General features: G+C 58.3%; 1 protein-coding gene and 1 long non-coding RNA gene across 15 annotated transcripts; one reads left to right on the top strand and one right to left on the bottom strand.

The window, feature by feature from the left end:
- Window positions 1–265: 265 nt before the first annotated feature.
- Window positions 266–14,792, bottom strand: TRAF7 (TNF receptor associated factor 7). Of its 12 annotated transcripts, none has more exons than XM_084882303.1 (21): window positions 14,666–14,792; window positions 10,721–10,838; window positions 10,474–10,531; window positions 8,681–8,772; window positions 6,310–6,426; window positions 5,752–5,844; window positions 5,535–5,568; window positions 4,757–4,940; window positions 4,534–4,662; window positions 3,602–3,819; window positions 3,454–3,527; window positions 3,187–3,235; window positions 2,979–3,106; window positions 2,713–2,795; window positions 1,954–1,993; window positions 1,717–1,833; window positions 1,497–1,619; window positions 1,200–1,319; window positions 983–1,114; window positions 783–902; window positions 266–631 (listed from the first exon to the last, which is right to left on the bottom strand). In XM_084882303.1, the coding sequence occupies exons 2-21, from the start codon at window positions 10,799–10,801 to the stop codon at window positions 617–619; spliced, it is 2,007 nt and encodes a 668-aa protein (XP_084738429.1). In that variant the 5' UTR covers window positions 10,802–10,838; window positions 14,666–14,792; the 3' UTR covers window positions 266–616. The 12 variants fall into 12 exon arrangements, with proteins under 12 accessions (XP_084738429.1, XP_084738425.1, XP_084738424.1 ...); XM_084882299.1 differs by having other exon boundaries at window positions 4,528–4,662; XM_084882298.1 differs by having other exon boundaries at window positions 4,528–4,662; window positions 10,721–10,835; window positions 14,662–14,781.
- A 294-nt stretch (window positions 14,793–15,086) lies between these two features.
- LOC311621956 lies at window positions 15,087–20,493 on the top strand. Of its 3 annotated transcripts, none has more exons than XR_014794902.1 (4): window positions 15,087–15,380; window positions 15,600–15,665; window positions 18,059–19,451; window positions 19,493–20,493. It is a non-coding gene; the product is annotated as an uncharacterized lncRNA (long non-coding RNA). The 3 variants fall into 3 exon arrangements; XR_014794903.1 differs by having other exon boundaries at window positions 18,059–18,301; window positions 18,434–20,493; XR_014794901.1 differs by having other exon boundaries at window positions 18,059–20,493.
- The last annotated feature ends 1,035 nt before the right edge of the window (window positions 20,494–21,528 follow it).

A 21,528-nucleotide genomic window follows, 5' to 3' on the forward strand; every position in this document is an offset into this window, starting at 1 on the left:
CAGAAAATGGCCTGGCTCACTTTTTGGTGGTGTGTGTTGGAAGAGTGGTGGTGGTGGTGGTGGTGGGGAGGGGGGGAGGGGGAGTTTGGCCTGTCCATGGAAGGGAGAGGAAGTCAACCGAGAGGGCTACGTCCTGGGGTCAACAGACAACAAGAACCCTTTCTGTGACCCCTCCCACTTCCCTCCCTCAGGCCGCTGGTGCCTGGGCACACCACATGTTCCTGGGCAGCCTCTCCATCACCCCGGGACCATCCCTGGTCACAGCCACAGTCTGTGCAGCTTTTATTTCAATCGGAAGTAATCAAATCTATGTACAGTCTAAAAACAATAGAAAAGGTGAGTAAAAAGGTCCTGTAGTCCATCAGGAATGGGGATGGAGGGTGGACCGGGCGAGCATTATACCTGGAGTGTAGAAAGAGGGTCTGGGCACTGTCCTGGCAGCAATGGTGACAGAGCCAGACAGACCGAGACTTGCCGGGTGCAGGATCAAGACAGCGCCTGGCCAGGTGAGCCTGCCCGCCTACCCCCTAGCGGGCAGGCAGAGACCCCGAGCCCAACCGGGCTTCCACAGGCCTAGGGTGGGCGCGGGAGAAGCCAAGACCTGGCCTGGATTTTGTCAGCAGGTCCAAACCTGTGGAGGAAGGGCTCTGGTTCAGGTGCCCCCCGGCTATCCTGCCCCAACACCACCTGCCGTTCAAACCTGCCCGCCACTGCCACTGCCCCCAACACCCCGCTCTCCCTGTGCCGTCAGCCCCTTGGGATGGCCCGGGCCAGGCTCTGACCTTCACAGTGCTGTCCACAGCCCCTGAGAAGAGCCGGCCCCGGGACACGGCCAGCGCAGTTACGCTGCCCTGGTGACGCAGCAGGGTCTGTGTGCAGATCATGTTGTCCATACTCCAGACCTAGGGGCACATAAGACATGAGGACTGCCAGGCCAGGCTACCCGCCCTGAGCCTCCCACTGTCACCAGGCCAGCACGGACCCTGAGAGACCGGTCATAGGATGCGCTGAAGACTTTGGTCTGGTCTGGGGTGGAGATGACAGCCAGGGCATACACAGTGCCCACGTGGCCCGTCAGGGTCCGGACCTGCTCCTTGGACTCGATGTCCCACACCTAAGTGATGGCACAGGCACGTCAGAGACAGGTGGGAGAGGACGGGGGCCCAGGGTCAGGCCTTGCCCCGGGTGTCCACCCTTACGTGGATGAGGTTCTCGTAGGTGCCACAGACAATGTGGTGATTCGTCACGGCGATGGAGTACACACTGCCACCAGACGTCTGCAGGACGTGGATGCAGTCGAGGGTCCGGATATCCCAGATCTACGGGCAAGCGCAGGCCGCTTGGTGCTAGGCCGGGGCCTCTGGGGCTTCAGGCATGTGGGCAGCCCGCCCACCACCCAGGTTGTGTGTGAGGGTCTCCCTGTCCCGGTGGGAAGGGGGCAGGGCAGCGCTGGCACAGGGAGGGGCCCTGCCTCCCGGAACGTGGCAAAGGGGTACCTTGATTGTCTGGTAGGAGCCACTGTACAGGTAGCTCTGGGCAGCCACCAGGGCCCGCACCCAGTGGTTGAGGCCTGTCAGCTCCTTCTTCAGCTTCAGCTCAGTGCCCACAATGTCCCAGACCTGTGAGAACGCTATCAGCACGGGCTGGGTGGCCGGGCATCCGGCACCCTACAGTCTGGCACACGCGCACGCACGCACGCACGCGGCCTTGCCTGACCTTGATGGCCTTCAGGGACCCGCTGAAGAGCATGTTGTGAGAGGAGACCAGCGTGCACACCGGGTTGTCATGGGCCCGGATCGTGTTCACCTTCTGCAGGTTCTGGATATCCCACACCTGGGGGTGGAGGACAGGAAGCCTCAGCACCCGCTCTGCTGCCCCCGAGCCCAGGCCCCAGCGTGCCTGGGCCTCCCACATGCCAACACGTGCCTGGCCCCTCCCGCGCGCCCTACTCACAATGATGGTGCAGTCTGCTGAGCCGCTGTAGAGCTTGCACCTGGGGAAGCAAAGCTAAGGTGTTGGGGCAGAAGGCACCGTCCTCACGGACATGGCCCTGCAGTGGAGGGAGCACTGGCCACCAGGAATCGGCAGCTTGGGGCAATGCCAAGGCCACTGCCGCTTCCGGGAGCCCGGGCTCAGTATTTCGGTCTCGGGGAGGGATGCTGGAAGTGGAGGCCCGAATCCTGGTGCCTGCCTGGCAAGCGCTGAGCTGGGAGGTGATCACCCAGTCAGCACTGCTGGCAGTCAAGCTGCTCCTTCTTGTGATTGAGAATCCATCCCAGTCCCTCCCTTACTCACGCCCAAATACAAAACCTCACTACACAAGACAGAAGGGAAGGTCTAGAAAGGGCCGCCCTGGCGGCAAGGAGGGGGCTGAGCCAGCTGTTGTGTGGTCCTGTCCCAGACCCATGCCCATGCCAGACAGCTGAGCTCCTGCCTCCACTCTGAGGTCCCGCCTCTGCCCTCCAGCTGCCCGAGGCATCCAGGACCAGGGCTACGCTCTGTGAATGTGCATCGTCAGAGACGGAGGGCCCTGTAACCAGAGATGCCACCCTGCTCAAGGTCATGAGTGCCTCATGGGAGAGGCAGCCACAGCCACATGTGGACATGGGGGCTCTACGGGCTTGGGCTCACCGTCCCTGGGGCAGCAGCATGGGGTCGCATGTCCCCAGCTCCAGGAGGGCCCATGGTCAGCGGGTACACACGTACACTCACCCCTGGATGCAGAGTGCCAGCACAATGCCATCATGGCCCTCCAGTGTCTTCTGACACTTGTAGGTAGTACACGTGTCCCAAACCTGCAGAGACCGGGATCAAGGTGGGTCCCACGAGATCAGCCAGGTCCCAGGGGTGGCACCGGGGGAACGAGGAAGCTAGCCATCCTCAGGAAGCCCTGCGTGTGAGAGGAAGACCCACCCATGGCCAGTCCCCACCCTTCACCTGCCGGGCTACAGGGCCCACCGAGGCAGGGTCCCACCCACCTTGATGGTCTTGTCAGAAGAGCCGCTGAAGAGCAGGTCCCCCATGGAGTAGACACACAGACACCAGACAGGGCCCTGGTGGCCCACAAAGGTCCCTTTGCACTTGAAGATCTGCTGCGGGTCATAGGCTGCAGAGACAGGAGTGGCCGTGAGAGGCACGGGGAGGCCGTGGGGACAGTGGTGGGAGCGGCAGAGGGCCCATACTCACATCCTAGGATGCCCATGTTCAGCCGTGCATTGATGTGGGACAATTCATCCTGCAAGGCCGAGAGTGGAGGGCGTGGTGGCTGTGGCTCCACAGAACCCCCGCCTGCCAGCCTGAGCTTGGCTGGTACAGGACAGGGGGGCAGCAGCCCTCCCCAACCCAGACACCTAACCCTGAGCAGGGCAAGCCTCCCGTGGGGGCCCAATCGGAGGGACAGTCCTGTGTCCCCCACGCCACCCAACCTTCCCGCTCCTGTCCATCCCCGCTCACGTTCAACATGGACGCGTCCCTCCGGAACTCCATGAGGTCCTCGCTCAGCTTGCTCTGGTTTTCGTCCAGGACATCTGGGTGGCAGGGCAGAGGGGTCAGGGCCCAGGAGAAGGAGCTGCCCCCCATCCCGTCCGGGCTGGGCTCTCACCGAACTTGAGCTCCAGGCTCTTCTCCAGCTGGTCGATCTTCTCGGAGAGCTTGCCCAGCATGGAGCGCAGGAAGGCGATCTCCTGGTCCTTCTGGGCCAGCGCCACCTGCATCTCGTGGAAGCGGTCGTCGGTCTGCTGCAGGAACTCCTTCAGGCCCTCAAAGCGGCAGGTCTCCAGGTGCGTCTCATACGTGTCCTGGTTCCCGATGAACGTGCACCTGGAGGGACAGGAGAGCTGCCTGCCCCTTTGCTCACCTGCCCACCCGTTAGGACCCTCCCCTCTGCCTCCTCAACCCTAAAAATCTCGCTTGAATCTCACTTTTGCGCTCACTGCACCCCAGATGGGCCACCATCCTCTCCAAACCTGCACGCCCACCCATCTCTCCCGCTCCCATCAGCACCCAGCACCCGGCAGGCCACTATGCAAGGACTATCCAATCACTCTACTCCCGCTCAAAGCTCTTAAAGGGCTCCCCACACCCCTCCTCAGTGAGCCTCTTTCCCACTCTACCTCCCCTCTGCTCTCAACTCTGGCCACTGGTTCAAGTCCACCCCTGCTGGTCCAGCTGTGAGGAGCCCTGCCCTGGTCTTTGCCTGGCTTATGCCCACACATAGGTTAGTTGTCATCTCACCACTTCCCTGACCACCCCAACTCCCCAAATGCTCCGACCCCCGTGTGTTCCCATGGGACTTTCTCTCCTTCACAGCACCTGTACCTCAGTTTGCAATTACATAGTCGACGGTGTGGCTCCGCTAGGGTCCATCTCCCCAGGGACCCTGGCTGTCTCCCCAGTGCCCGGCACACAGGTGGATCTCAACAAAGGTTTGCTGAAGGAGGGACTGTGAATGCCAGCCCAGGCCCACCCACCCTCCTGCCCACCCCCCGCCCTAGGCCGGCCCCCTCGAGCCCACCCCCGCCCACTCACCCGTACTTGGAGTGGGGACACTTGATGTGCTCACACTCCTTGAGGTGGGCCTCCAGGTTCATCTTGAGGAGGGGCGGGCAGTTGGGGTTGTTGGGGCACCGCACAGGCCTGTAGTCACAGCTGCTCTCATGGTCCCTGTGGGAGACAAGACACAGGACAGTCCAGTCCCCAGAGGCACCATTTTTGGCGCCCTGATCGGTGGGGAGCTGGGGGCCATCGGGGCACTTACTTCCGGGCACTGAGCTTAATGGTGAAGGGGCACCCTCGGGGGTCCACCTCAAAGACAGTGGGCTTCCCGACCCCCACTGCCCGGCAGCCATGCTTGCAGTGGATGGAGAGCTCCCCGATCTGCTCGGCCACGGCGATGTTGTTCACCACCACGGTCAGCTTGGCGTTGTCCACGGGGCACTTCTCTGGAGGGGAGGACATGCTGACCCCGCGGCCACCCAGCCAGACCCCGCGCTGGGAGCTCTGCCCAGGGCACTGTGGCCGGGCTAGGCAGGGGCGAGGGGCTTGGAACCTGCTCCCCAGCTGGCGGGCTGAGCCTGTTGGGGCTTGACCTGCCTGTCTACCTGCCCTCCTGAGGTGCCCAGAATAGGAAGGGGGCCACCAACAGTGCCCACTGGCTGAGTGAAGGCCTCTCTGCTGACCCGAGTGTGGGACGGGGCCAAGAGGACTGGGGGCAGAGCAGGAGGGACCCATCCCCGAGCCCAGGAGGGATACCCAGATGCTACTGAAGTCTGAGACGGCGAGGCAGCAGCCTTGGCAGTAAGGGCGGCCTCCACCGGGGAGACGGGTGCAGACCCTTACTGCTCTGCGTGCCACGGCCTTGAGCCTGGCCCCAGGGCGGCCAGGGGCCGCCGCCGCCCACAGCAGGGATGCTCTGTGCGGGACCGGGGAGAAGCCGCCATGCAACCACCAGCGCTCGGCCTGGGCTGGGACTCCCTAGAGGGCCCTCCCCCCGCTGGGGAACAGGGTGGCCGGGCCTGGGCCTGAAAGGGCCCTACCTGACTTCAAGGCACATCTTCGACAGAACGTATGCTGTGGAGACAATGGGCAGAGTTGGGGCATGGCCGTAGCGGGCCCCACCCCGTGCCCTGCGGAGGGCGCCTGCTGGGCGGCCAGACGAGGCACGTGACCAAGGCCCAGGTTGCACGTGGATGGGCTGGCAGCCCACCCAGCCCCACGGCGGTGCCCAGGCCAGGGAGGGGGCAGCAGGCTCACCCCGCAGGTGGTGATCACGGGGTCCTTGAACACACTGCAGCACAGCTGGCAGCACAGCTTCACCGAGAGCTGCTCCGCGAATACCAGCGGCTCCTGGAACAGGGAGGGCAGGTGAGGGCAGGCCCGGGGTGCTGACCTGGTCAGGGAACCCGTCTCCCCACCCCCACAGGCTTGGCTGCCCTCTCAGGGTAGAGGCACCACAGCTGGGGTGTATCCCAGGAGAGCCTGCCAAGGCTAAGGGCTAGCCCTGAACTCGAGGGTGGCCGAGCAGGGAGGACTCCTCTGGCTGAGTCCCCGGCCTGCCAGCACCTGTCCTCTACCTGGGATGGCAACGAGAAAGGGCCGCCATGGTTTCCTGAAGCTGGTCCCTGGCAGCCCCCGGGGGTGGGGGCCCGGCCTGAGGTCCTTGGTGTGGACCAGAGAAGTGCGGGGCTCTGAGAAGGTCCTATCACCCCCTCCCTGTGCCTAAGGGGAAAGTGCCCCTGACGGCTGCCACAGGACAGGAAGGGTCCTTGGGAACCATCTGCACCGAGCCCACCCTGCGCCCACCACACCTACCGGCTCCTCCTCCTCCTCAGGCAGCGAGAACGTGGAGCGCAGGGACATGCTGGACTCGGAGTGCAGGGAGCGGACGGAGATGGCAGAGTCGGAGCGGCGTGGGGTGCTGATGGGCGGCTGCAGCATGGAGACAGACAGCCGTCAGCCAGGAGGAGGGCGGGGCCGAGCCCCGGGGTGCACTGAGGGCAGTGGGGCCCCCAGGGCCACACCATCCTAGTGGGCGCGCACTCAGGCTGCAGGGCCTGCGGTGTGGGCACAGGGACCGGAGCAGTGCCCAGGCCCCCTCCTGCCCAGCGGCCCCGGCCCCGCTGTGCGGCCCGCTCCCGTCTGCCAACTTTCTTTGTGTAAATGGAGAGACTTCCTGCTATTCAATTCTGCGAGGACAGGCTAGCCCTGCTTCCTGCTTCCCGTGAGGGACTGTGGGCCGCACAGGGGGCACCGCCAGCAGCCAATCCCGGCAGCGGCAGCCCGGACTGCTGGAGCGGGGGAATGGAAGGCTGGCCGGAAGAGGCTCTGGCCCGCCTGGCCTCCCTGGCCGGGGACACGGGGCAGCGAGAGAGGCTCCAAGGGAAGTCGGACATCCTAACACCCGGCCTTCCGAGCGCAGGAGACGGCCACGGTGCCAGCCTCTGCCAGAGCCGCCGAGGTGAGGATGGGGGACTCCTGGGGCGGGGGCTGTTCCTCCTCCCCTCCAGGCCTGGAACCCTCCAGAAGAGACCCTTCAAGAGCCCCTGCTCCCCCACTCCTCCCCTCACGCTGAGAAGCCTCATTCGTGAGCCACAAACCTGCTTCCACAGGCCCCTCCCTGTCCCGGCGGCTCTGGGGCCCCCGTTGCCTGAGCCCCTGTGGGTGTGGGCGCTGCGGGAGCCATCCCCGCCCCAACAGCCCAGGGGGTCGGACCCACCGGGGGCGGAGGGAGGCCCGGCCAGGCCCAGGGCGGCTTCCCCACGTGAGGGCAGCAGAGCCCCGTGCCCCTGGTTTGCCCAAAGAAGCACCTCCCTCCCCAGTGCTGTGCCCACCTCCCTTCACAGCATCCCAAGTGGCAAGTGTGCATGGAAACACCACATGAGAGACCAGGGGAAAGTCAGAGGAAGTGAGTCAAACCACCCCCACGGGCAGCATGGAAACCAGAGAGCAAGAGCAGGTCCAGACAGGAGCGGAGCCAAGCAAGCCGGGCCCGGCCTGGCTCCGCTCTCCACGCCTGCCGGCCCCCCTGAGTGAGGGGGCTGGCACTGCCAACCACCCAGGGCAGCGGAGGGGCAGCCTGCGGGGGCCCAGCAGCCAACAGAGAAGGTGCCCAGGTGGTTACGGCCTCAGGGCCCTCACAGCACAATGCCACCTCTTTCGAGCCACCAAGTGCCAGGATCACAACCACACACACAGGAAAGTTGCTTCCTTGGAGGCCTGGAGGGGAGGGGAGGCCTTCGGATCCCAGCCACACTCCCCTGGGCCAGGGGGGGTTGTGCAGACCGAGGCGGGAAGAACTGGAGGGAGTGGGGCACGTGGTGTGACTTGTCCTCGTGAAGGCCTAGTGCAGTGCCTGGCACACTGGTGTGCCTGCTCATGTAACGGATAGAACTCTTCTTCTTAGCACATGGGCCTGGCAGCTCAATGCGAGAGGCTGGGAGTGGGGGAACCAGGAGGGTCTGTCAGGGGCCTCCGCCAAGGGAAAGCAGAAAGCAGGGCACCGGACAGGTCAGTGGCAAGAGGGCTCAAGCATCTTTGTGTCCCGCCCAGGGGGGGACTCTGGACCTGCCTTCCCCAAGCAGGTCCAGAGCCCAGCACCAAGTGTCACTGGACAGACAGGAGGGCGTGTCCGCTATGATCCCAGCCATGTGACTGGGTACCACAGCAAGGTGCACTCTGCCTTGAAACCTTTTCTCCTTCTTCAGGGCCAGCAGCAGGGGACTCTCTGGCTTCCCCACAGTCAGCACGGGCCTTGTAGGCCCCCTCTGCTGACCTGTCTTCCTTTCCCATCTGCTGGGGCCCATCTCCCTCATTGGAGCCCCTTCTCAGGGCTCCTGCCTCTTCCTGGCAACCCACCCCTCACCCTCCACTTGGGCAGCTCGGGGGCTTAGAAAATGCGGATCAGACTGAACTTTCTGTGGCTCCCACCCACTCCAGATGGAGTCAAACCCCCACCCCTCTGGTCCGGCTGTCCCTGGCAGCTACCTCTCTGTTAATCCAGCCTTGCTGCTCAGGCCTCAGGGGTCCACACACGCTAGCCCTCCGTCCCACCAGCTCACTTCCCACTGCAGACTGTGGCTGAGGGCTCTGGAGGCCGAGCACCCCACCTTCAGCTTCTACTGGGATCCTGCCCTGGGAGGGAGGGCATGGTGTGAGGGGGGAGGAGGAGTGTGACCGGACCTACCATGCTGTCCTCCTCATCCCGAGGGGAGTAGGCGAGGGTGCTGGAGGAGGAGGGTGTCCTGCGGTGCTGTTTGTACGTGCTGGTGCCATCCGCTGCCAAGGAGAGAGGGCCAGGAGGCCGTGAGTGTGGGCCACAGAGGGAGGCCTGGCTTACCGTGCCCAGGCTGGCTCCCACTGCCTCCTTCTGGATTTGAGGGCAACTTGGCTAGGGCTGGGCCGGGGGGCAACTAGGAAATACACCGGGCTCAGCATGAAACGGCCCTGTGCCTTCAGGGAGCGCCCGGCCTGCTCTGTGGACCATCACTAGCTCTCAGCCCTGCCCAGTGCCGGGCGGGGGGGAGGGCACAGGCTCAGGTGGCCTCTGCAGGTCTAATCGCTGCTGCTTCCAGGCAGACTGGGGGTGATGCTGGGTCTTCTCTCAGGCTCTACCACCAGCTCCCAGCACCCCGCCCGGCACTGGGGCCACTTTGCCCAGCTGAGGCTTGAGGTAACACCTGAGTGGCCACACCTAGGGTCAAAGGTAGGAGCTAGGATATCGTCTTATCTGACCCTCGAGGTAACTCTGCCGAGTGGGTTATCTGACAGCCTCAGTCCATAGAGGAGACTGAGGCGCTGAGGTCTGAAGCTCCTCAGCTGGCACACGGAGGCCAGGACGGCAGCTCATTCCCCGCCTCCTCCCCTGGCCCCACCACCACCCGGAGCTGGCACCAGCCTTCCTGCTTCCTCCGGGAAGGCGGCGGGAAGCTCTCGCCCTCCTCCTCCTGTCACCTGGCTGCCCTCGGAAGGCACAGGTCAGGGGTCGATGTGGGCGTCAGAGAGCCTCCCTCGTAGCCCTGCAGGCGGCAGCCAGAGGCCAGGAACGGCAGCCTCTGGCCTCAGGCCCCAGCCGGGCCCAGCTGAACCAACAACCAGCTCTGAAGGCCCGGGCTTATGATACAGGCTTCGACAGGCTACCCTGGGCCTGGGCCTCACCCATCTGCAGTGAGAGGGCCAGCTCTGACCCACCCCCGCCACCGAGTGGGGTGCTGGGTGGGAAGGAAGGGCCAGGCGGGCCTGTCATTCACGGCCGGGGGGCCGTCTCCACAGGTCGGTGGGGAATTAAGAAAATAACTGGGTGATGAAATTAGAGGCGAGTTTATTTTTTCCCTCAGGAAAAGGGTCTGAGAAGAAAAGAGGGCTCCTTCAGAGGCTCCGAGGATGTCCCAGTGACAGAGGAGCTGGCGTGAGCAGGTATATGCAGTGGCCCTGTGACTACACGGCCACACGCATCAGAGGAAGCCAGGGAGAAGCAATTAAAAAACCAATTAGCAGCTGGTGTGCTCCTGCGAGGGGCCAAGTGCCTGCCAGGAGGGGCCCGCCACCCTCGTGACTGGGAAGGAAGCTGTACCCTCATGTGCCGCGACCTCCTTGGACACACTAACTGTGGGGTCGGACCTGAGGAAGGACCCAGGAGCACTTCTTATCCCCTCCCCGCGGCGCCTGCTGGGAGCTCGGGGCAGGCATGAGCGGGGTCACGTGACAGGGCAGGTGAGCGTGGGGTGCTGGGGAAGCTGGGACAGCCCTCCCTAGAGAGGTGGTGAGCAAGGCACCAGAAAGGAGGAGGAAGGGGAGGCGGGGGGAGGGCACAACAGCAAGAACAGAGCCACAGGGAGCAAAACATCTGACTCCTGCCGGGGGAGAGGGGGGGAGGAGCTGAACAAGCTGCCAGCTCCCACTCCCCACCCCACCCCACCAAGAAGGGCCCCACAGGGTGCCGATTCTGCCCCGCCGGGCTGGCCTGGCTCACAGGCTCACCTTTGGTGATCGTGGTGACAGCTGAAAAGGCGGGCCCGAAGGTCGTTTCCATTCTGGTCTGGAAAGAGAACTGATGAGACTGGTTGGCTCCAGGGAGAACACGGACACGGGTGGACATGCAGTGACATGCTTTCACACTCACACACCCTGTGTGCACATCACAGGCACACCACCCACACACACATCCCCAGCCCGCCCCCGGGACCTCACGGAGGGAGCAGACGCGGACTCACGGGGAGTCCCTTACCCCGGCGGTTGCGTCCGGGGCGGGAAGGCTGGCAGGTCCCCCCGAGAAGCGGTTGTACCAGGCGCCGCTGCCCGAGCTCATGCTCTAGAGCGGCATGTAGGGCCTCCGGCAGCGCCTCCTGCGTGAGGAGCACAGAGAGGGGCCTGAGAGAGGGCGGCCGGACCCCGTCAGCTGGCCAGGGCTGCTCCGCACAGCAGCCTGCTCTGACCGGCCCACCGCACCTCCGCCTTTCTCCATCGCCGACTCCAACAAGGGCAGTCCGTTCCGGCAGCTCCTTCCCGCCCTCCCGTCCCAGGTGTGACAGGCCCGAGGGAGGGAGGCCCTGGGCACAGGCAGGCACCTGGCACTCAGTTTTACTTTCCTTTAAGGCTTAACCCTTCGGAAATGCCCACCCAGATTCACCCCGGAGGCGGAGAGCCCCCCACCCGTGCTCTGTCTGCTCCTCTGGTCTGAGGGCCCAGTGTCCCTGGGCCAAGGCTGGGCTCGCAGAGTGGCCAGGTTACACGCCGATCTCCTGCCACCATGGCAGACACTGGCCATGCGCCAGAGAGCCCACTGGATGGTGTACCCGGAGCCCAGCTCCTCACAAGCCTCATCCCAGAAAGAAAGCCCCTTTGGGCAGGGGCGGGAGGGACCAGAGAGAGGAGCCCCTCCCTCTTCACTGCGTGCAGGTCCCCCACCCTAGAAACAGAGGACACCCTCTCGCCCCCCAATTGTGTGGCTCCAATCTCAAGGGTTGGTGGCAGGGAGAAGGCCAAGTGTGACTCCAACGGTTCCACCCCCAGCAGAGGGACCAGAGGGGCCCCGGAGCCCTGGCCAGGCCGGTGTCGGCGGAAGCGGGAAGAGAGTAGACACTGATGATAGCGGAAGAGCTGCTCTCCTGGCGATGGCGCCACCCTCCCGGGGTCCCATCAGCAGGGGCCCTTCCTACGGCCGCGACCCACAGCCCCCCTGCCCCTGCCGGGATGGCCGGAGGTGCTGAGCCACAGGCCCAGGCTCGAAGCTGCGCTCCCGACGGGAGGGCGGCTCACTCTGCTCCTGGAGGTGCTGCGGGAGTTGGGAGGACCTGCCCTGTGCCCTGGAAGCCCCACAGGACTAAGCAGGGCTCTGGTGGGAGGCTGCTGAGCCCCCCACTCTGTGGGAGAAGGTGGGAGACACCCTCTGCCCCCTCTGAGGGGAGGACAGCAAGGAGGGCACCTGCACAGTCCAGCTGGTTCTGCCATTTTCTCCAGCGGGCCTCCTGACCTGGCCCATCCAGCAATGTCTCCCTCCCTACACACCACGGCGATGCATGGGGCCGAGGGTCCACCCGGTGGGTCTCAACCCAGCCTTCAGGTCTGCAGGGAGAGGGCTGGGTCCCGAGCCCTGTGTCCTCACACTGTGCTCATGAGCTACCTGCCACCCCTGCTCTCTCCTTGTCCCTCTCTCCCCATCTGCCCTTTCAACTGCCGCCTGCAATGCCAGCCTCCCAGCCTTCGTGCCTCAGTCCTCATCGGGAAGGCTCTCAGACCCTACAGTTGGCATTGGCACCAGGCACTACCCCTGATTGCCCTTTGGGTCCAGGTAGATAGGGAGTTTGGCCAAAGCCCCCCCAACTGCTGTGACTTGAGGGGTCTGGCTCTGTCCGTCCTCTGGGAGAAAGGCAGAGTCTCCTGAGAGTGGGCAGTGCCAAGCTCTCAGGCAGAGGCCGTCCGGGAGCCTCACCTCATACCGCCGCTGGTCTCCACACGAAGAAGGAAGTTCTGAGGGCCACCCTGCTTTGTGTAAGGGTGAGGCCGGAGAGCTCAGAGCAGGAGCTCCAGGACTCCACAGCGGGTGGAGAGGCTCCGCCTTCTCAGGAAGCCCAAGGTTCGCTTGTGTCTCGGCGCCAAAGGGCAGGGAGGAGGGTGGACTCACAGGGAGGTCACCAGCTGAACCGACCTGCATTTACAATCCATCTGCTCCCTCCACTGCAAGCTCCCAGGGCTGAGGCCAGCTGATGGCTCCGGTGAGCGGGGCCTGAGGTCCGGGACCAGGGCACCAGCAGGCATTACCCTGGGACCACGGCCAGCCCACCAGCCCCTATGGGTCCAGCCTGCCCGAGTGCAGCCTGGGAGAGCAGGCGGCTGGCGGTCCCTCACTATAAAATGAAGTAAACAGAAAGGCATGCGGGGCTCACGGGAAAGTCCCGGGAGGCCAGCAGCGGCCAGGCCCACAGCCCAGACACGCAGCCCGGTGAGGGGCCTGCAAGGCTGGCCCACCAGGCAAGCTGAGCCAGGGAAGGAGGGAGGGAGCCATTTCCGGGTTCACACGGGTTCAGCACCCAGCCCCGGCCAGGGCCTGGGGTGGGGGACCCGTGCTGCAGTCCAGCGCCCCTCGTCAGTACGCCCCGCCCAGCCCTGAAACATCTCAGAATTGAGCAAGATGCTCTCAGGCCGGTCCCTGGGGGCTGCGTTTTGCAATAGCAGTCTTCCCCTTATGGTGTCTTCCGGCCCTCGGGCCCAAACCCCAGCTACGGGAATGCTGGGCCCAGCTGTCCCAGGGATGTGCCCTAGCCACCCCCAGGGCCATCCCAGGGCAGCAGACTCTCCCCCACCCCATAGTCGGCCTGAGGCTCCCAGGCAGTCAGAAAGCGGTATCTAGAGCAAGAATCCTCACCTGCCTGAAGGCCTGGTCTCTGCCAAACTGGGAAAAGCCTTGGGCTGAGCAGGCGAGGGAAACCTGGGTGAGGGTGCGGAGGGGGAGAAAGGCTCTCCTCCCTCAGCTCCCTCCAAGCCTCCACCCTGCCTGTTTCGAGAGACCGCAGGGTAGCCCAGGGGAGGGGCCCAGGGATCTTGGTCTACCCGTGTCCATATCGAAGGGGCTCCCGGACCCTGTGGGGATTGGAGGGCCTGGGAGCCCCTTGGATATGAACATAAGAAACCACAGAGCCACCTGCAGTGCTCTAGCCCCTCTTTAGGCAAGCCCCCACCAGACCCCTTCGCTGAGCAGCCTGCATGGGAGGGCAGGCCAGCTGGTTGGAAACCTCTCCCCAGCCCACCCCCTGGAGAGAGCCCATGACCTGCTGCCTCCACTTACCCTCAGAGGGGCTGTGGATCGGGTGTCGCTGGAGTTCCCGCCCACTTGGATCCTGTTATAGTAGCCAGGGGAGTGGGGAGGCCCAGGCTGGCCATGCTGAAGTCACGGGCAGTGGGGTGGCCACATGCAAGTCCCCACTAGGGACCAAGCCTTGCCTGGAGGCAGGTCCTCCAGCACATCTTGCTCCCTCTGCCTGGCATGCTCTTCAAGCAACTTCCGGGACAGTCCGCTTCTATAAGTCCCCCAACCCACCCAAACCTTTCCGGAGCCTTCAGTCCTCTCTCAGCGCCCTGCTTCTTCCATAGCACCTACCCCATTCTTCGTGAATGTGTCTGTATATTATCAGCCCTACACCCTGTCTAGATCACCGGTTGTCAAGGGGGGGGGGATTTTTGTCCCCCCAGGAGATGTTTGACAACATCTGGAGACGTTTCTGGTTGTCACAGCGGGGCTGGGAAAGGTTACTGGCATCCACCGGGTTGAGACCAGGGATGTGGCTCAACATTCTAAAAGGCACAGCAGAGGAGGGTTGGCGCTGAGTGTCCACAGTGACGGGGGTGAGCAATCCATCCTACACCAGAAGAGCCTATGAGAACCGCGATCACGCTCTCCACGATCTTCCGGCGCCTACCCCAGTGCCGGGCACACCGGCGGCGCTCAATAAATGCAGGAAGAAGGGATGAATAAAGAGAAAGAGGGGGAAAAAGAATGGAGCGCGCGACGGGCCAGCTGACAGTCAAAGAAAGGGACCTGAGCGGAAACCCCTTTTCCTCTCAGCCCCGCCCCCCAAGGCTCAACCCTTCGCCGACCCCGAAGCACCCGCCCCCGCCCCACCGCGCGGCTCCGGGGCGTGAGCCCCCCGGCCGGGCGCGCCGCGGGGACACTCACCCGCCCGCCGCCGCCGCCCGGGAGTGGCAGCGCCACCCGCCCTCTTCATCGTGCCCCCGCGGCCGCCGGCTTGGAAAGGGACTGGGCGCGCGAGCCGGAAGTGCCCAGCGCAGAGCACGTAGGGAGTTGTAGTTCTCCGGCTCGCTCCTGGCCCGCGCAGACGCCTCCCGAGCGACTCTTCAGAAACTACGACTTCCGGCGACTCAGATGGCGCGGGATTGGCAACTTCAGAATCATTCTATGTAGCAGGTAGGAGTCTGATTGGATCGTTGCACCCGTCACTCACAGGTTTAATCTCTTCAAAAGGGAGGATCGCTCCCAAAAAAGAAATGCTATGGCGCTATTTGTGGAAACAAGTAGAGAGCGGAGCCTATCAGCAGCGGGGGTGAAGGAGGGTACTTCCGCTTGGATTGCCCAATCGCTGAGGTGGGGCAGTTTCTATAAAAGGTTGAACCTCAGCCTTTTTCGTTCTTTCTGGATGAATTTCAATATCGGGCAGGGTGTGCTCTGTGTGCTACGCTTGGAGGGGAATTGAGCACCCAATGAAGCTGCGAATCTGCGGGGGTCGCCCAAACCCTGAGGCCGGCGTAGCCCAGGGGCCAGCCGCGGCCTGAGCGCCTTTGTGGCCCTCGGCATTGTAGCGAGTTCCTTCCCTGCTCCCCTCCCCAGTTCCGGCAGGGAAGTCGGGACCTCAGAACCTACGGCTCCCTACAAGGTAAGACTGGGCCAGATCTGGTTTTCCCGATGGCGCCTGAAGCCTATGATGAATTGCTTTAATTTCTGACACCTCGTATGAAAACTGCACGTGCAGTCTGATTATTTTGCAAGACTGAGGCTTCGGGCCCCCGCTCGCCATTGGCGGGTGGGTCTGGGGGTGAAAACACATGGGGTTGAGTGGGCTTCTGTCTAAATGTCAGCACTCTTTGCCTTTCAGTGCCATCGGTGACCTGGTTGGAGACCTTGAATGTAAATCAACATCAATCAGTTCAGGGACCTGGTGGTAAGTAAAGGTGGAATAAACCTGTGAGAATCAAATGATCTTTTCATTCGAAGATGTAACCTAGACAGGCGGATGCCATTTTGTGACTTAACCTAACGGTCCGTATCTACCCGAAGTGCTTAGCAATAAAGCAAAAGTGGTATGAGTTAATTGGGGTGCAAGAGTCTTTATTTTCACACAAAGGGGACTCCATGGGAGGACTGGCTCAATCCTGGGCAACCTTGGGAAGGGGTAGAGGCATGAAAATGAAACTTAAAACTTGCCACCTGCTGAGACTACCGACCTCCATTTTTGCCTGTAAGGCCAAAAATAGATTTTGTGTGCCGTTTGCCATAGTTGGTTTCTTTCTTTTTTAAAAAAATATATTTTATTGACTTTTTACAGAGAGGGATAGAGAGTTAGAAACATCAATGAGAGAGAAACATCGATCAGCTGCCTCTTGCACACCCCTACTGGGGATGTGCCCATAACCAAGGTATATGCTGTTGACCGGAATCAAACCTGGGACCTTTCAGTCCGTAGGCCGATGTTTTTTTTGTGTGTGTTATTTTTTATTTTATTGATTTTTGTACAGAGAGGAAGGGAGAGAGTTAGAAACAGCGATGAGAGAGTCATCGATCAGCTGCCTCTTGCACACCCCCTACTGGGGATATGCTCGCAACCAAGGTACATGCCCTTGACTGGAATCGAACCCGGGACCCTTCGGTCCCCAAGCCGATGCTCTCCATTGAGCCAAACCAGTTTCGGCTGTTTTGGCCATAGTTAATTTCTTGAATGTTTTTATTGATGTGAGAGAGGGATAAAAAGATAAATCATCGATGAGAGTGAGAAGGCTAATTCTATAACAGCTGGTTTCCTCAAGTGAAACAAATTAACCCAGATGGGAAAATATTGTATAACCTATTGCCCCTTTTCCTATAGTCTGAGCTAGCAAGATTTGTTGCCTGTTTGCTCACATGTTAGAAAGGCCATAAAACAATACATAACCCCCGAGAGGCCTGTCAATGCTGGCACCATATCAGGCCCTTACATATGGTTTCACGACCCCTATCCCCACACAGGCTTTTGGCAAAGCCCCCGAAAGGTCCAGAAGCCCCATCCATTTCTGTGGGACAAAGACGCTGAAAGGGTATAAAGGAAAAGTTTCCACCAGATCTGCTCAAACACTGAGAGGTATCCTCTGAGTGCACCAGAGTGATAAAGCTGTGTAACTCCATTTCTTAAGCGGTTTGGTTTTTCTCCAGTCTTCCAAAACAAGAGAAACATCGATCTGTTGCCTCCTATACGCCCCCACGCTGGGGATGGAGCCTACTCCTTATTCCATGTCCCATCTCTTCCAGGTCAAAAAACCACCTTTGGCTCCACAACATTTACAAAATAATTTTCATATCTTTAACTCCACTTGAAGCATAGTAACCTCCATCTGGAGTAAAAACTGAAACTACAGATAACCTTTAGAAGTAGTTAACCATGCTCAGTTTAGCTTCTGTACAAACTGCCTTTGCAGTACAGTTCCTCATTCTGCTGCTAGGGATGTGGTAATTTGATTCTTTGGCTGAAGGCATTCTTTTTTTTTTTTAAATATATTTTATTGATTTTACACAGAGGAATTGAGAGGGACAGAGTTAGAAACGTCTATGAGAGAAACCAACCAGCTGCCTCTTGCACACCCCCCACTGGGTACATGCAACCAAGGTACATGCCCTTGACCAAAATCGAACCCGGGATCTTTCAGTCCACAGGCCGACGCTCTATCCACTGAGCCAAACTGGTCCCGGCTAAAAAATATATATATACCGTATTTTCCAGCATATAAGATGACTTTTGAAACAAAAAAAAGTCAACCAAAAATTGGGGGCTAAAGACCAAAATTGCACAAAAATTACCTGCAGATCTTGACGGCAAAGAAAGTCTTTTCTTTGAAGTGGGGGGTAGTCTTATACAGCAGATATAGGCCTAAACCTATGTTTTAACTGTAAAATTAGAGGGTCGTCTTATACGCTGGGAAATACGGTATATTTTACTGATTTTTTACAGCGAAGAAGAGAGGGATAATCTATCAGCTCTCTCTTACACAGCCCCTACTGGGGATGTGCCCGCAGCCAAGGTACGTGCCCTTGACCGGAATCGAACCCAGGACCTTTCCATAGGCCAACGCTCTATCCACTGAGTCAAACAGGTTCGGCTGAAGGCATTCTCTTTCGACTTGCTGGGCACTATACAACATTTGGAGGTTCTTTCCTTTAACTTTTGAGGGATTGTGTGAATCGATTCCTGACCTAACATATCAAGGTTCTTTGAGGGTCTTCACCCCTCCTGAGTTGACTCTCCACACTTTCCTCTTAGTGTGTGTCCTGTCTCTCCCTGACTAAGGAGAGATTTTTTCCCCCCAGGTCAACATTGGACTCCAGGACGACCTTACAACCCCTGGCTGACCCCGCAAGCAATTTTACCGTATTTTCTGGCATATAAGACGACTTTTGAAACGAAAAAAAAAAGTCAACCGAAAATCGGGGGTTGTCTTATACGCCGAGTATATCCCGAAAAACGGCTCGATATGCCGCCAAACGAATTTTCCAACTCGATCCCGAAAATCGTCTGGATATGCCGCTAAACGAATTTTCCAACACTGCAAGGCTGCTTGGACCGCCTCTCTAACTCGGCCAATCCAAGCAGGCTTTTTATGCATGCAAATTATACATGTTCTGTACCCAAAGCTACACTGTGTTCTAGTAAAAAGCCTGCTCAGATTGGCCAGAGTCAGAGAGGCGGTCTATTATTGAACCTTTGCTTGTTGTGATTGGCTCACCGTGGTACATACAGTTGCAGCACAGGAACATTCTGTGTAGCCAAAGCTGCTGTATGAGGACACATACAGTGAGTTAAAAGGTACCGTGATAGAACATTCTGTGTGTAGCTGAAGCTACAGTACTGTATAACCCCGGCCTAAAAGATTAGTGGGTGTACAACAAATGGCTGGTAGAAAAGAAACCATCATGGCTCCAGCAAGAAGAAGGAAATTTGAAGCCAGTTTCAAACTGAAAGTTATAAACTTTGCCAAGGAACACAATAACTGTGCTGCGGCAAGACAATATGGAGTAACAGAAAAGATGGTCCGAGACTGGAAAGCAAATGAAGATGCATTAAAGAGTATGCCAAGGAGTAAGTGTGCATTAAGAAGAGGCACCCCTTATTGGCCAGAACTCGAAAAGCATGTAGCAGACATGGTTCTTGAGCATCGTCAAAATGGTTATGTAGTGACACGAAACAAAATACGTATGTTTGCACTTCAATGGGCCAAATCTAACCCAGATAACAGCAAAGGATTTAAGGCCACTGTATCCTGGAGTACTAGGTTCTTGGAAAGGCACAATCTGGTACTGAGGCAAAAGACCAAAATTGCACAAAAATTACCTGCAGATCTTGACGGCAAAGTAAGTCTTTTCTATCAATATGTAATACAACAGCACAAGAAACGTGGCTATGCATTACCGTATTTTCCAGCGTACAAGACGACCCCCTAATTTTACAGTTAAAACATAGGTTTAGGCCTATATTTGCTGTATAAGACTACCCCTCACTTTTGAGGCAACACCAGTTCTTTTTTAATAGACTCTGGCCAATCTGAGCAGGCTTTTTACTAGAACACAGTGTAGCTTCGGGTACAGAACATGTACACTGTTAATGTTCTCTTTTGGATTTCTTGTTTTTTGGTCAAGTTCATGGCATTGCCATTTGTGAAGAGACCTTCCATTTATCGTATCAATGTACGGTATATTACGGTATGTTCGAAAAATGTCATTCATTAAAAATTTAATTAAAAAAAGAACTGGTGTTGCCTCTCCAGCGCCAAGTAGACTCCTTAGTAGAAATGGTATTGCAAGATAGATGAGGACTTAGACCTGTTCATGAAACAACGAGGATTATGTATGGCTCTAGAGTCTAGGGTAAGGTGACCAGACGTCCCGCTTTTGGCGGGACAGTCCTGATTTTTAACAATTTGTCCTGCGGCATTGTTAAAAATCAGGACGTCTGGTCACCTTACTCTAGGGGAGACTTGCTGTTTTTATGCCAACAATTCGGGAGTAATCCAGGAAAGCCTATCGTAGTAAGAAAGAACATAGAAGAAAGAGACAGAAAAAGAAAACTGATTATCAGGGACTTGGTTCCAAAGTATGTTTGGTCCCCCTGGCTTACAGCTCTCCTGTCCTCTGTGACAGGCCCTCTTTCTGTTACTGGCCCTATCGGACTTTGCCTTATTAACTTATTAGAGCTATACAGAAAAGAATCAACTCAAAGTACTTGTAGTCGGGGGCCGGTTCAGTCCCTGCGCAGATGAGGGAAATGAGTGGATGCTTTGACTCATGTACATGAAACCAGTGGGGAATGAAGCATAGGAATCTCCATCTTGGGTAAAAAAAACTGTTGTTTAAAATTTTAAGCCTGCTACTCTGGCTTCTGTAAACATTTGCTTGCTTAAATAATAGGTAGTTACTTTGACCTCCATTTCCAGAATGAGACCTGGAAACGCATAAATCACTCCATTTTGTTGCCCGCCCCTTCGTAGTTTTACAAAAGATATTCTTGTGTGCCTGAGAAACAACCGCAAAAACATTTTCTGTTGACTCTGGCTCCGGAAACAAACTATAGATAACCTTTAGAAATAGTTAACCGTGCTCAATTTAGCTTTTATACAAACTGCCTTTGCAGTATAGCTCCTCATTCTGATGCGAGGGATGTGTTTGTGCCTTTTTCAGTGGCTGTGAGATTTGGAGAGCGAATGCCCTCTTGTAGCCACCGGCTTTTAATTGAACGCTCCATAATTTGATTCTTTGGCTGAAGGCATCCTCTGTTGAACTCGCTGGGCACCTTTCATTACATTTCTAAGGAAATGGGCTGGCAGCTCATGCCGATGGTCTCCATTGGCAGGATAACCAGCAGCTGGTTGGACAGGAAGTCGTCCCCCAAAAAGAACCCTAAGCGGGAACACCAAGTAGACTCCCCAGGCCTGTGTCTCCGAGCCCACATGGTAACATGCCTCCTGCCAGGGCTCCACAAACACTGCCCACAGGCAGTCAATGAAAAATTTCAAAGACATTGCCCAAGGTCCAGAGGAAAACCCTGCCCTTTTTCTCTCAGCCTAGGGACTCAAAAAATGTATCACCCTAGATCCCAGTTCTAGGGAAGGACTCATTTCTAAACGGGAATTTCATCTCAATCATCAGATGCAAATTACAGAAATTAACCCCACAAAAGGACCTTTTAAACATAGCTTTTAAGGTTTTAACCACTGAGGGAAGGAGGTCAAAGTACAGAAAAGAGGGAGATCGAGCTGTCAGGGATCTAATGAGAAGAAGCCTCTCAGGGTTAAAAGTCCCCAAAACATTCTAATGTAATGGCTGAGGCCACACTCTTCCCTGGGGCTCTGTCCCTGCCGTGATATGCCCCCCAAGGCAGGGCTATATCCCTTCCTCCAGGACATTCGTACCTCTGTTTACCCAGCCTCCTAGGCTTGGCCAGAAATGACTGTTGGACCCCAGGGTATCAGGTAAAACAATCTCTGATGATCTGGAGGCCACTTATTCTGCCCTACCAGAATTTACAAGCTGTAGGGAGAAGTTATAGGGTTAAGCCTTGGACTGACGTGTCAGCAAAGCCAAAAAACAAGCCCCAGCTTAGAGGGCACAGCCCTCTTAGCATAATTAAACTTGATTTTTTTTTATTTTTTTTTTTTTATATTTTACTGATTTTTTCGCAGAGAGGAAGGGAGAGAGATGGAGAGCTAGAAACATCGATGAGAGTGAAACATCAACCAGCTGCCTCCTGTCAGCTGCCTCCTGCACACCCCCTACTGGGGATGTGC

Source organism: Pipistrellus hanaki (genome assembly GCF_964339955.1).
Source record: "Pipistrellus hanaki genome assembly, chromosome: 4".
In the NCBI taxonomy this organism is placed as follows: domain Eukaryota; kingdom Metazoa; phylum Chordata; class Mammalia; order Chiroptera; family Vespertilionidae; genus Pipistrellus; species Pipistrellus hanaki.

Coding starts and splice junctions, on each gene's coding strand:
- TRAF7 (XM_084882293.1), bottom strand. Junction 5,845..6,309: donor CTGAGGAGGAGGAGGAGCCG/GTAGGTGTGGTG, acceptor TCCCTGTTCCAG/GAGCCGCTGGTATTCGCGGA. Junction 1,115..1,199: donor CCTACGAGAACCTCATCCAC/GTAAGGGTGGAC, acceptor GCCATCACTTAG/GTGTGGGACATCGAGTCCAA.